We start from the raw sequence: 13,649 nt of genomic DNA on the forward strand, positions 1-13,649 counted from the left end.
AACAACTAAAATTTTAGACTTAAAAATCCTAGTAATATAATGAAAATATAGTAAAATCAGATCATTTTCAAATTATTCATATTTCAAATTGATTTTTCAGTACGGTGTAGCAAAATTTTGCACACTGTAAATACAGTTAAAAAAATGCAAAAATTACTGCATTTTTGAACTAATTTAGTATAACTCCGATACTGTTTGATTAGATTTTACTGCACTTGTAACTGTGTGATTTTAAAAAACTTGAAAAAAAAACTGAGTATTGGAAAAAACAGTAAAACGCTCGAAAAACACTAAACCAAATTTCGGTTCAAATTGAACAAAATTCCGCAAATCTAACAAAGCTAATAATTTTTTGACTTAAATTAGAATAGAGTAGAATAGAATGAAATAAAACTTTAATACTTCACAATGGCACAGAACAAGTCAAAAATATAAAATCATACACGGAAATAAATAATTAAAATAAAACAATACATTTAAATTATAAAACTAAAGATATAAAACCTAACAATACATAAACTATTTGAAAAACATACTTAAAAAATATTTGAAACACATAGTACTGATTGATTTATCACAGCATGTCGATGGTTTTATTATAAAATTCAGTTAAAGAGTACAAACATTTGCTTAATAAATAAATCTTGAGACGTTTTTTACCTTGTGAAAACAATATGAGTGACATATTTTCGGAAGATGGTTGAATATTCTTATTATTTCATTTTTAGGACTTTTATTTACCGTTTTTAATTTTATTTGATCTAATTTTATTTGATATAATTAGCAGATGTTTGTTGCGTCGTGTGTAAAAATTACTGTTCTTCGAAAAAACTTTTTTAATAAATATAGCAGATTCAAAAATATAGATAGATCTCCCAGTCATATTGTTATAGTTTTTGAAAAACGGTTCTTAACATTGTTCTTAAACATCTCTTTTGCAATACTAGTACTCTGCTAATTAAAAATTATGTTCAATTTTAACCCAAGTTGTATAACAATTTGTCCATTTTTTCCCAATTTTGGATTATTATGATTGTACTTGACGAAATGATTGAGTTTCTGATTCTTGTCTGAACAACGTGCTAAAACGTTTTTTAACAACGAAAAAAAATTTTGTCCAAACAAAATTTCAACAAAAACAAAAACTTGTTAAATTGTTTGAAAAAAACAAAAATAAAACCATTTTTGAACCAATTTGCGGATTTTTGGTTAGTTTTTTACTCGTGGCGATTAAATGAATCCGACTAAACGGTCCTTAAAAGGCTCACATTTATCACATTTCCTTATCCGTCCGGATTCACCTAATGCATATATCACACAGTATAAAACAGGTGTCAGAATAAAACCGTCGTCAAAACCTGAAAATAGCTCGAGGCGAGATATAAAATAAATAGATTAACGATAGTTGGCCGCCACAAAAAACGCGATAACCTGCAATTAAATGGGAATGGCGACATCGTTAATACATTTTCCGGGATAAATTGAGGAACATTTTTCACAGACCCTTCCGGCTCATTAAATCTTGTCATTTTCTGAGGCTGCAGTTATTTTAGGAAGGCTTTTAACAAGTGCAAATAATTAGGTAAAATTTCCGGGGCTGCCTTTTAATTACGGAAAAATGATCTTGCAAAGTGGTTTTGTGGAGTTTGACACTTCGATATAATCAATACTTGTTTTATTATTTGATGCTCTTTTCTCGTTTCAGAGGAAATGAAGAGTAATTCAATTAGAGGAGAGGGCGAAACAGTGGTTAACCTTTCCACAAAGTTTCTTTTAATAAAGATAAAGAGAAAAAAATGTCTAGATGAATCTCATATAAAAGTAATTCAAAAGAAATTTGGAATAAATTTAAGGATTACCTACAAAATTTCTACGAAAAATACAAATTAAAACACTTTACTGGAAATATTTTAGGATACAGGATCAATTAAAACGACTATTCTCTATATTATTATACAGTAAGAATTTTATTTCAACGAACATCACATAACAGTATTAATCGTGTGTTTAATTTTAAAAAATTCATAACCATGCATTACTAGAATTTTTATATCTTCTGTATTATATATTATATATTCGATAAAGATTACCTAACTCATAAGAAATACTGTTTGTTTTAAAAAGTCCATGTCGATTCAAACAAACAGTTGCAAAGAAACCCCAATGTTCAGAAGAATAAAATCTTATTAAGTCTATTTATAGTAATGCAAAAGAAGTAAATAAAACCTTTCTGAAAAAAAAGACGAAAATAAAATGTATGAAAAAAAAATAATTAGAAAATGCTAGACGAAAAAGAGAAAAGAAACGAGACTACAAAAAAGAACTGTGAGAAAACACCGTTGACAGAGAAGTGTAGCAAAAGAAAAAAAGAAGCAACACAAAAGAGCGAGAAGAAAAGAAGATAAGAAATAAAATACAAATGGAAAAATAGACTAGAAACACGAATAAAAAAAAATAAATAAAAAAAGAAAGAAGAATAAGAACAAAACGAGATACAAATAAGATGAAAAAGAAAAGCACAACGGAATACAAGAAATGCGTAGAAACAAAAAAACGGAAAAAAGAACTGAATAAAAAACACAATCAAACAAAAAAGTGACGAAAAAAATAGGTATGAATTACAATTGGAAAAACAGACGAGAGGCAAGAATAAATAAAACAAAACAAAAGACAAACAAGATGAGAAGTAAAAGCACAGTGAGAAAAAAGAAACGCGAATAAAGGAAGCAAATTAATAGAAACATAGTACAAAAAAACGAGAGAAGAAACTAACGATTGAAGAAAGAAATGAAGAAAAAAAATAAGGAAGAACCAAAGAAAAAGATATTCAGTTGTATCTGTTATTTCCATTTAGTGATTATGATAAAACTATAAAGTTTATAAACAAAAATTGAAGCTGCAATGACAAATGTACAAAAAACACGGTCTAAATACAAGCAAAACCTTAGTTATAATCACCAAAACTGTTGGGCAGCGATCTTTAATTCAAAATAATCAACAACTGAATTTAAATAGCCAAAAACTCACTTGGACATAATAAACTCAAAAATCAGTTTACACATTTAGATTCACAAAAACAAAAAATTGAAGCTAGAGCCAAATCTCAAATCCTCATATTAAATAATGTTGTGTGGCACATTACGGCTGGCTGTCTCAGTATAACCGCTATAATTTACAAAAAATGAATAGCAGATTTGTGTCATTGGGAACACATCAATCGATAATTTTTACAATTAAAATAGATTTAATGTTGAGAAAAGAATTGCAAGTTTGTACGTAATCTTTCTGAACAAGTTTTTTATGATCAAAAAACTTGCATATCTATTTAATTTGTTATTTCGCAAAAGTGATATTCAAAATTGTAATCACTTTAAATCGAAATTACTTGAGTTACTACTATAATAAACTGTGACTATAGTCAATTGAAATACTATATTTTTTAGAAATACGTAGTGATAATTTACAGAAATTAGTTGCCTACTTTCCCATTATAAAATATTGCAGAGCTTAGTCTAGTTTAATTTTTAGGGTCTTAAGAGCACTAAAGCAACGAAAATCGGAAAAAGAAACCCGACAGACGCAAGATGAGGGAGAACAAAGACTACAACAAAGGGGCGAAAAAAAAAGAAGAAAAAATTAAAAAATAAGAAAATATGCGAAAAACAGAAAACGATGAAAGCAAAGAGATTAGAAAATGCAAAACGAAAGAAAAAAAAACGAAACTAAAAAAAGAATGGAAAAAAAAACAGTTGATAGAGGAGAGAGAGAGAATCAATTTTCACTACAAGTTTAAATTTTGAGACAAGAATTACTAGTTTACACGTAATGTTTCTGTACAACCATCTTCTTACGATTAAAAACCTGTATATCTGTTCTATCAGCTAATTCGCAAAAGTAATATATGGAATCTCAATTACATTACATACAGAGAAACGGTTTTCACTACAATAAGCAGTGACTGTAGTCATGAAAATTAAATCTACATACAGTTGAAAATGCTTTAATTTTTTTTACAAATACATACAGATAATTTACAAAAAAACTTACCCGTTATAAAATTTAGCACAAGAGTATCTTGGTCCAGTTAGTTTAAGATTTTAGGAGCATTGAAGAAACAAAAAACAAAAAAAACCGAGAGACGTAAGATGAGAGATAAGAAAGACAACAAAATGGATGAGAAATAAAAACTTATTTTTTTTTAATTATAACAATAGAAAAAATGATAACAATAGAAAATGATGACAGCAAAGAAATTAGCAGATGCTAATTAGCAGACAATAGAGAAAAAAAAGACGAGAGTAAAAAAAAGTTGAGAAAAAACACAGTTGACAGAGAAAAAAGCAAAACACAAAGACACAAACAAATACGGAACGACGAATAAGGAAGTAGATAAGATATTGGATAGGAAAAACAGATGAAAGACAAATAAGATGATAAAGAAAAACCAACAGAAAAAGAAATAAGAAAAAAAGAAACGTAAATACAAAAAAAACACACTGGAATAAACGAAGGAAAAAAACACGAGACAAGAAAGAAGAATAATAAATTTAAAAGAACAAGAATAAACACTAAAGAAAAAGATATACGAACTCCCATTTCAATTTAATGATTATTGCCTTATTGTATCCATGTAATAAGAAAAAATCTATATTCTTAATGAAAATTATACTAAAAAAATCTAATTGTTACAGCTTGGAAAGAATCAAAATGATATTCCAATATCAGTTTACTTTGTTAATTCGCAGAAATAATATTTAGATAGCCAATGTTACAACAAATTTCTAATCTTCTTATGATTATTATTATTATTATTATTATTATTATTATTATTATTATTATTATTATTGCAAATTACATTTTATTTAAAAGTCACAAAATTGTATTTTCAAAATACAAATTGCACCTGAGTAAAATAATACTATCATTTTGAAGCACCCTCGAGGCTCAATTAAAAAAAATAAACAAAACGCTCGTGTTTGTGAAATGTATTAAAATAGAATTCTTTTTATGTCCGAAAACTAAGTAATTTTGGACAAAAACCTTCACGTGGGGAGGTTTATTTATAAATGAAAATTATGTTGAGATCAGTATCGGAATTAATTACGTGAGTTTGAGCAACCTGTTCGATTCTCAAACTTGTGATAGCAACAATCAAACTGAAAACGGTTAATTGTCAAGAAAGTTTGGTGAAACACAAAGGTAAGACAAGATCGTTTCAAGTCCTGACAGCACACTAAAATTACCTTTAAACACGCAATTAGCTGCTAGCTTAAATTAATAACACAAAATATTGCATTGTGATTAAAACAACTGGGCAGGAGTTGAAAAGTTCTGTTTTTAGCCAGACATTTATGAATAATTCGTGATGTTTACGTAAGTTTCCTATTACACCCTCGGATAACTTCCCCAAAAGATTATAAAATTCGGAAAACACATATACATTATTCAACAAAAATATTTCACTGAGAAGTTCTTTATGAGATGTAAAAAATCATCCGTTGACATAAACGAATTCAAGTCCTGTGAACTTATTCCCTTTTGCTCCTGTGGGAACGTATACAATTTTCGGTTTTTCTGTTTGACTTTAACTACATATGTGTCCCATTCGGGGATGTGTTCCAACTTCTAAGTTTTCCACAACACAGAAAACTAATATTCCTATTGCTTATGAAAGTTTTGGGTCGTTCCGCACCAGTGTTAAATCGAATTTTTAGATTGAAAAGTTTGGAATTTTTGTATATGAATATAAGCTTGCAGACATTTATGGGTGTTTCATGTTTAGATTTGAATTTTTAAATCCGACAACAAATACGATAAATCATTAAATTGAACAATACTGCATATAAAACAAACACGTAAAAATTTCACTTCAATTGACTTGAAATGTTATTAAATAAAAAGCTGTGATAGTTTAGTGTGATAGAAATGGGATAATTTAATAAGAGGAAATCGATCAGGTGATTCATGGTAAGGTGAGCCAAAAAAAATTAAAATCAAATTCGACAAAACTTCTACATTAAATTGGTTGTCTATAATAAATATGCTCTCAAATATTTGTAACAAAAACCTCTTGCTTTTTGTTAAGTAAAATTGTTTGTGAAACACGATATCGTAAAACATGTTCTATATAGAGCATTCTACAAATTATTGACTGTAATATGGCTTCCTAGTTAATACAAAAATTTCATAATCAAAATTCCCTAAACATGTAGCTTTGTAATTAGAATTTTATGCGAAAAGTTGCAACAAATTCATAAAATATTCAGTCTTAATCTCGCTGTGAGTGGTTTTCCATTACTTAAGCCATGTTTCTTTAACGGTGAATAAATATCACAACAGAAAATTTATAAGAAGTCTCTTCAAATATTTAATTCTTTCAAACTCCATTTAGAAAATTCAATGACTTAATATTATAGATACAGCCTATACCATTTTTTTGATGAATTTTTGATGCTAGAAATAAAGCGGAACATTAACCAGTTCAAGACTTTTTCCAATTGCAAAACCAGTAAATATTCAGGAAAGTTTCTAAAAAGTTTTTTTGAGAATTTTGAGTTTATCGACTTTTGCCTTAAAAATCTGAAGCTAAAATTTTCTTCAACAGAAATTTTTTTAATAATTTTGAATTAATAAGGCCATTTGTTAAATTAATACAAAAGCAGAATAAAATAAGAAAAAAAATGCAAATAGAAAAGAGAAAGTAAAAACAAAAGGAATGAGTCATGAAAAGACAAGAAAAAAGTATAGACGCTAGAGAAAACAGTTTTTGATTCACAATTAATCGAAATTGTAGGAAATTGACTAAAATAAAACAAACAAGAAGTTAAAAGACAAATAAAATTAATAAAAAACTATCGCAATAAAAAAACAAAAAAAGCAGAAGAAAGAAGAGACAAAAAAGCGTCAAAAATGAAAAAACAATCGAGAAAACTAGGAGAGTAAAAAGAAAGGCAGAGAAGTAAAAAGATATAAGAATAAAAACTTAAATAAGATGAAGAAAACAGTTTCCGTCTCACATTCAATCTAAGCTGGCTATAATTGACTGAAATAAGCGCAAGTTTTATTTTACTTCAAAAAATCATTTAAAATACGCAAAAAAAATACATCAAATAAATAGTTTCCAAAGAGTTGTTACTATTTAATCATTTAATTCGTATATTTCTTAAAAAAACTTAAATAAAAAAAAGGTTAAAAAATTAAAGTACGAAATAAATTCAAAATTTATAAAAAATTTAGGTTATTACAGTAAACATTAAAATGTATCTACAAAAATAAAAGAGACGATAGAGATGCCAAACATGAAAGAAAAAACGATACAAAAGTGAAGAAAAAACATAAGAAAATGTGAAAAAACAAAAACAACTTGGAAGAGAGATAAACGAAAAGAAACTAAAGAGAAAGAAACAAGAAATAAGACAAAAAAGATAAGAGACAAGAGATATGAAAGTGTAAATAAATAAGAGATAAAAAAATAAGTGACAAAAAGTAAAGTAAGATAAGAGAGGAAGTAAAGAGAAAATTAATAACACATAAAAAAACGAAAAAAAGTAAATAAAATTAGAGATAAAAAACATGGATAAAAATTATTAAAATAAAAACATAAATAAATAAAATAGATTAAAAAAAATAGAATAGTATAGAATAAATTTGTAAATACTAATGTCTGATTTTGAAAGATAGTTAAAAATTTTATAATTGAATTTTTTATTTTTTTGTATTTTTGATTATTATTTTTGCTTGACTACTACTACTACACACATACGTGAATCTCATTCGGGAAGGTGTTCCCAACTTTTAAGTTTTCCTCAACACGGAAAACTAATATTTCTATTGCATATGAAAGTTTTGGGTCGTTCCGCACCAGTGTTAAATCGAATTTTTAGTTGGAAATGTTTGAATTTTTGTATATGAATATCAGCTTGCAGACATTTATGTTTGGATTTGAATTTTTAAATCCGACAATAAATTATAAATTTGAAAAGTACTGTATATAAAACAAACACGTAAGAGTTTCACTTCAATTGATATAAAATGTTATTAAATAAAAAGCTGTGATAGTTTGGTGTGGAAGAACTGGGGGAAATTCAATGAGAGGAAATCGATCAGATGATTGATGATAAGGTGGGCTAAAAATAGTGACGATACCTGCTCTCTTCTAAACGACAAAGTTTAGGAAAATTACTTAAATAAATCTAATTTCAGTTTAAAATTTTAGATTTTCAGCAATAACAAGTTTCAAAGATCAAAATAACGGATTCATTGATTTCGCTCCACATAAATTTAGAACATTGAATTTGAGCCAATTGATTACGACAACAAGCAGTAAAAATGACTGGTGACCTTTTACATGAATGTTACATTAAATGGGTCGTCTATAATAAATATGCTCTTAAATATTTGTGATAAAAACATGTCTCCGGAGACGAACCACTTGCTTTCTGTTAAGTAAAACTGTTTGCGAAACTCGATATCTTAAAACACGTTTCGGAAAAGTCTTAAGTGTAAAGAATAATATTCTACATATTATTCGCCGTAATGTGGCTTGCTACGTAAAACAAAAATTTTAATATCATATTTTAAAAAAATATTTATTTAGCCTTGTAATTACGATTTCATGCGAAAAGTTGCACCAAATTCATAAAATATTCAATCTTAATCTCGCTGGGAGTGGTTTTCCATTACATAAGTCATGTTTATTTAATGTTAGATGAAAATCACAGAAGAAAATTTATAATAAGAAACTTTGCTTATTATTACAAAATTAAGAAACCTAAACTCGTCCACTAAGAGTAATATATATTAAATCATAAATAAATATTTTTTTAAAAAACATGATTTGACATTCTATTTAGTGTACACTTTGTTTTTGGTGCTAACATGAAAAGATGTGTTTTACAAGAAAAACCAAACTTTCCGATCCACTAATATTTTAAACTGTAGACATCAATACCTGAAAGCTCCACTTCGCTTTCGAACAGTTCGACAGTTTATAAATTTTAAATGTCTGGGTTTAGAAAAATGAGCGTCACAAATCTTTCTAAATATTTTATCTTTTCAGTAATTTAGTTACGGTTATATTTACTCGTATCGTTTGAATATTTTATAAATATGCAACGTTACATTTTTTAATATAATCTTTGATTGCCCAAAATAAAATAAACTCATATAACTCTTTCTTTATTTATTTATTTGTTACAATTTTTGTGTATTTTTTAAACGGATAGGACCAGTTATTGATCTTTCTATTTTAAATGGAGCAAAAACTCAAATCTAACAATAACCAAAAAAGATGAGGAAAAATAAACAAAGGATAAGAGAGATAATATAGGAGACGAGAAAAAAGTAATAACAGAAAAAAATCAAAGTCCTCAGTTATAAAAGGCAAACAAAAAAAAACTAAAAAACTACAAAAATAAAAAGGTACTATAGAAAAGATTGTCTAGTAAGAAACAAAAATAGAGTAAAAGGAAAAAAATGAGATAGTCGAAGTAACATAGAAGAAAAGTAAAAAAACAATAAACTATAGAAGAAAATAAGAACAAGATGAAAGAAAGCAGAAAAAACAGATACTTGAGTACACTAAAAAATATTAAATAAGCAAAATGAGCTGATAAAAAAACAAAAGAAAAGAGAGGCTACAGAAAAACAAGGCGGAAAGGAAAAAGAAGAAAACGAGAAATAAAAAAAAAGATCCAAAGCAAGAAAAAAAAACCAAAAAAAAGAATCACTTGCCAAATAAAAGACAAAAAAATGAGTTTAAGAAAAGCCACAACACATCAAAATCGTACGAAATTGACTCAAATAAAAAAACAATAAAAATATTAAATCAGAAATAAAGTATCGAAAAAAAGCCTCGAAAAAAGAGTCAAGAGATAAGAGAGGCATTAGAGAAATGTTTCTTCAATTTTGATAATTTTTTAGCTTGTAATTGTAAAACTATCTGTTTTATTGCACAAATATATTTATTATAATTATTATAATAATTAGTGTCGGGTATTCTCAGTTATTCCCGAGTGGAACCGAAATTAAAAAATAAAGCCGTCTTAAGTCAGAACCGAAGGTGGTCAGAACGCTAAGATCAGTATGACGAAGTCGTTGTTTTATTTTAACCTACAATTGAACCAGCTTCCAATTTTCGAAGAAATAAGGGCAGATTGCAAACAGGAAGCATCTACACCTGAGCAATCGCCTGAGGTTTCAACAATTAGTATTATTATAAAAGCGAGAAAAAAAGGAAAAGAAAAGAAAATAAAGAAAAATCAAGTAAAAAGAAAGATAAACGGGAGAACAAAAAAAAAAGCAACGAGAAAAAGAGACGAACGATAAGAAGCACAAAAAAGATCTGTGAAATAACAAAAATGAAAAACGTCGTTTAAAAAGACAGAAAACAAAGAAAATTGAAAAGAAACTGGAGATACGATGAAGATCGTACGATCTTACATGCAATTAATGTAAATCGTTTTCCTTCGTTCTAAAAAATCTTTTGACAAAAAATAAATAATTCGTATATTTCTTAAGACCAAAAAAAAAGATGAGGAAAAAGCATGCAAAAAAGACATTAAATGATAAGAAACAAAAAAAGACAAAAAAGGAAAAAGCCAAAGGCAGAATGGTAAAGATTAACAGAAAAACATAAACTACGAAGAGAAAAAAAACGACAAAAGACAAAATAAAAAGATTCATGAGAGAAAATCAAGAAGAGGAGCAAAGTAAAGAGAAAAGAAATGAGAGAAAAAAACATGAGAAAAGAGAGATTATTGAGAATAAATATAAAACAATACGAAAAAAAAACTATAAAAACTTTAAATAAAACAAAAAGTCGAAATAAAGAAGACAAAAAAGAAATTGCAAGAGAAAAGAGGTGACAGAAAAGCACGACAAACGAAAAAAGGTAGACGGAAAAGATGATAAACAAAAGAAAAAAAATACGTAAAAAAACGAACACAACAAATGAGATAAGCTATAAAAAAGACGATACAAAAAACACAAAATAAAAAAGGCTAAAATAAAGACTGAAGAGAGATGAAGGAGAAGACAGTTTCTGTCTCTGCTACACTAAATCGCTCGAAATTAACTGAAATAAATGCGAGTTTGTTTTGTAGAGCAAGAAATACTTCAAATGAACAGTTTTCACCACCATTTATCTTTTTATTGGTTAGTGAATGCAACACTTAAAAATGATTTAAAATAATAAAAAAATCATTAGTCTAATTTTTCTTGGTCTAATTTAACTTTACTCTCCACTATTTGTATTTATTAATATCAATTTCAAACTACCAATTTGTTTACTTATTTTTCAATTTTATTTGAATTATATGTAAGAATTACGAATATATGTCTGTTGAAATTTATGTGTAGTCAAATGGCTTCTTATTATAGTCCATAAACAGTAGAGCTTTTTGCGTAATACGTAAAGTTGAACCTCGAGAGCATTTAAAAAATGCACACTTTAAAGACATTTCCACGTTGGCTGAACGTAATGCACTGAATATAAAATTCTCGAAATGTAGTGAGGAAACGTGTACTAAATATTAAAAGCAACAATAACATGTAAAATTTAATCTTGGCTTTACTGCTCTCTTTAGAAATTTTAAATGTTGCTTTCCTTACCTTGATTTACGTGCAAATTATTTCTGAACGTGTTCGAACGAATGAAGAATGACGTGCTATCGACAAAACTAAACAAAAAGCAAATTGTTCCACTCCATTTCACAGCTTCTAACGCCATTAAAAGACAAATGAAACAAAAGAACAAATACAATTCTTTACCTTGTTTTCGTGGAGGACGTCCTGGTCATTAACCACCAAACTGTACCACAACAGCCACAAAAAGTTGTTCATTGCGAATGAGGAGAATAAATTCATGTGGACTGTAATTCGGGCACATCTTAATGACCTGGAAAGATATTGCTGAATCAGTATACCTATTTCTAAAAAAAACTATTAAAAAATATCTCCGTTCGCAAATTGAGGCAACTAGAAACGGCATAAATCATACGCCCTTTAATAAATTAATAAATTTGGAAGCGTATTGAACCAGCCCTGCAATTAATTTAAGCGGTCCTTTGAGAGATCCCTCGCTCGGCTTGACACAGCAAAACAAAACCACTTTATGTCTGCAACAAATATCTGGTCTGAGCCTCACACACCGTGGTTAAAACAAAACTAACTTTACAAATTTCATGTTTTACGTATGCACATTAACAAAAATTAACATTGTATACCTACCTATAATCATATTTTCTGGCAATAAACTCTTAGTTTTTTTTGCAATTAGTTTGATCAGTAGACTACCCGATAGAACTTAAGATTTTAATTTTTCAAACGTGTTAATCTCTGATTTGCCATATTTGTTTGACTCTTTTTATTTCTAAGGCTAAAATTATGTAACTGTGTTTATTTGTGACTAAAAATGACCAGTCATTAAGATCTATTACCATCTTTATTAAAAAATCTAAAACAAACAGTTTCTGTTTTGTGAACATTACTACATAGAATTTTTTAATGTTTTAGGTGTATATTTCATAAAATTGATTAACTGATAATAGCAATAACCGATGTAAAAATTACTTTTAAAAAAATAACCCGGCACATCCACCATTTTTAAACCACATTGTATTTATTTTCGGAAAAAGTTTTGTTTATTAAAACAATCAATGTCTTGAAATAAAATGCCAAAACGTATAGAAACAATTGCTGTTTGTATAAAAGTATAAAATCAATGGCTACAAAAATGTAATGCAATAATTTGAGCACTTGTTTTATTCATATCGATTTGTATAATTTTTATTTTTTAATATTAATAAACTGATTTTGTGATGGAGACCAAGACAAGTAAAAAGCGTTTGTTCGAAACCTCCTTAGGTAAAGTGATTAATTTCCATAGCAACTGGTGGTTGAAGGTTCTACTTTTTCTCATTTAACATTTGCTCACCGCTTTTCGCTCACTGTCTTTGGTTCACTGACTTTTGCTCACTAGTTTAAGCTTATTTTGTTTATTTTCCTAGCAACACCTCCTCTCAATTATCTGATTTAGTTATTCGGAAATAAAATTAACTAGACGCCCTCTGGTGATGACTTTTGTACTATGTCGAAAACAGTAAAGAAATTTTCGTAATGCCACATTTAACTGACATTTAATTAATTGTTCAACAATTTTGCGTGTATAGTGTTAATTACTTACAATAGAAAGAATTACTTTAAAAGTACGTGGTGGTAAATACTAGCGTTGACTTTGGTTCTGTAGTTTTTCGTGGTATAAAGTGTTTATTGTTGGAACTTGAAAGTGGATAAAAAGTGAAAAATATTTAAATGTTGATTACAAAGTGTTATCAAACAGTTGTCTAATTAAAGATTATAAGTAATGGATCACAGCGAACACAAAGTTTGGCTCAAGAAACCAGTAAATTAGTGAAGTGTGTGTATTTTAGGTTAGAATTTTCCACTGAAAAAATCATGAAATGCTGCGGTAAATCTACAAAACTACAATAAAGATTAACAACTGATGATACATTTAAACGTAAATTATGCCAAAAGGTAGGCTTTTCAATGTCTTTGTAATAATTTTCCAATAAAGAAAGTGGACCAAACAGTCATTCGTTATTCGTGTTTTCCTCGTCATCTCTCATTTGTCAACATAAGTTTCTTGC

General features: G+C 27.9%; 1 protein-coding gene across 2 annotated transcripts in view; it reads right to left on the bottom strand.

The window, feature by feature from the left end:
- Dh31-R (Diuretic hormone 31 Receptor) overlaps positions 1–13,649 on the bottom strand; it is a 147,459-nt gene that overhangs the window by 58,003 nt on the left and 75,807 nt on the right. For both annotated transcript variants that reach the window (XM_064354762.1, XM_064354761.1), the window contains exon 6: positions 11,770–11,896. In XM_064354762.1, the coding sequence (XP_064210832.1) occupies positions 11,770–11,896 (127 nt within the window). The remainder of the gene's footprint in view (positions 1–11,769; positions 11,897–13,649) is intronic.

Source organism: Tribolium castaneum, chromosome 2, assembly GCF_031307605.1.
Source record: "Tribolium castaneum strain GA2 chromosome 2, icTriCast1.1, whole genome shotgun sequence".
NCBI lineage: Eukaryota > Metazoa > Arthropoda > Insecta > Coleoptera > Tenebrionidae > Tribolium > Tribolium castaneum.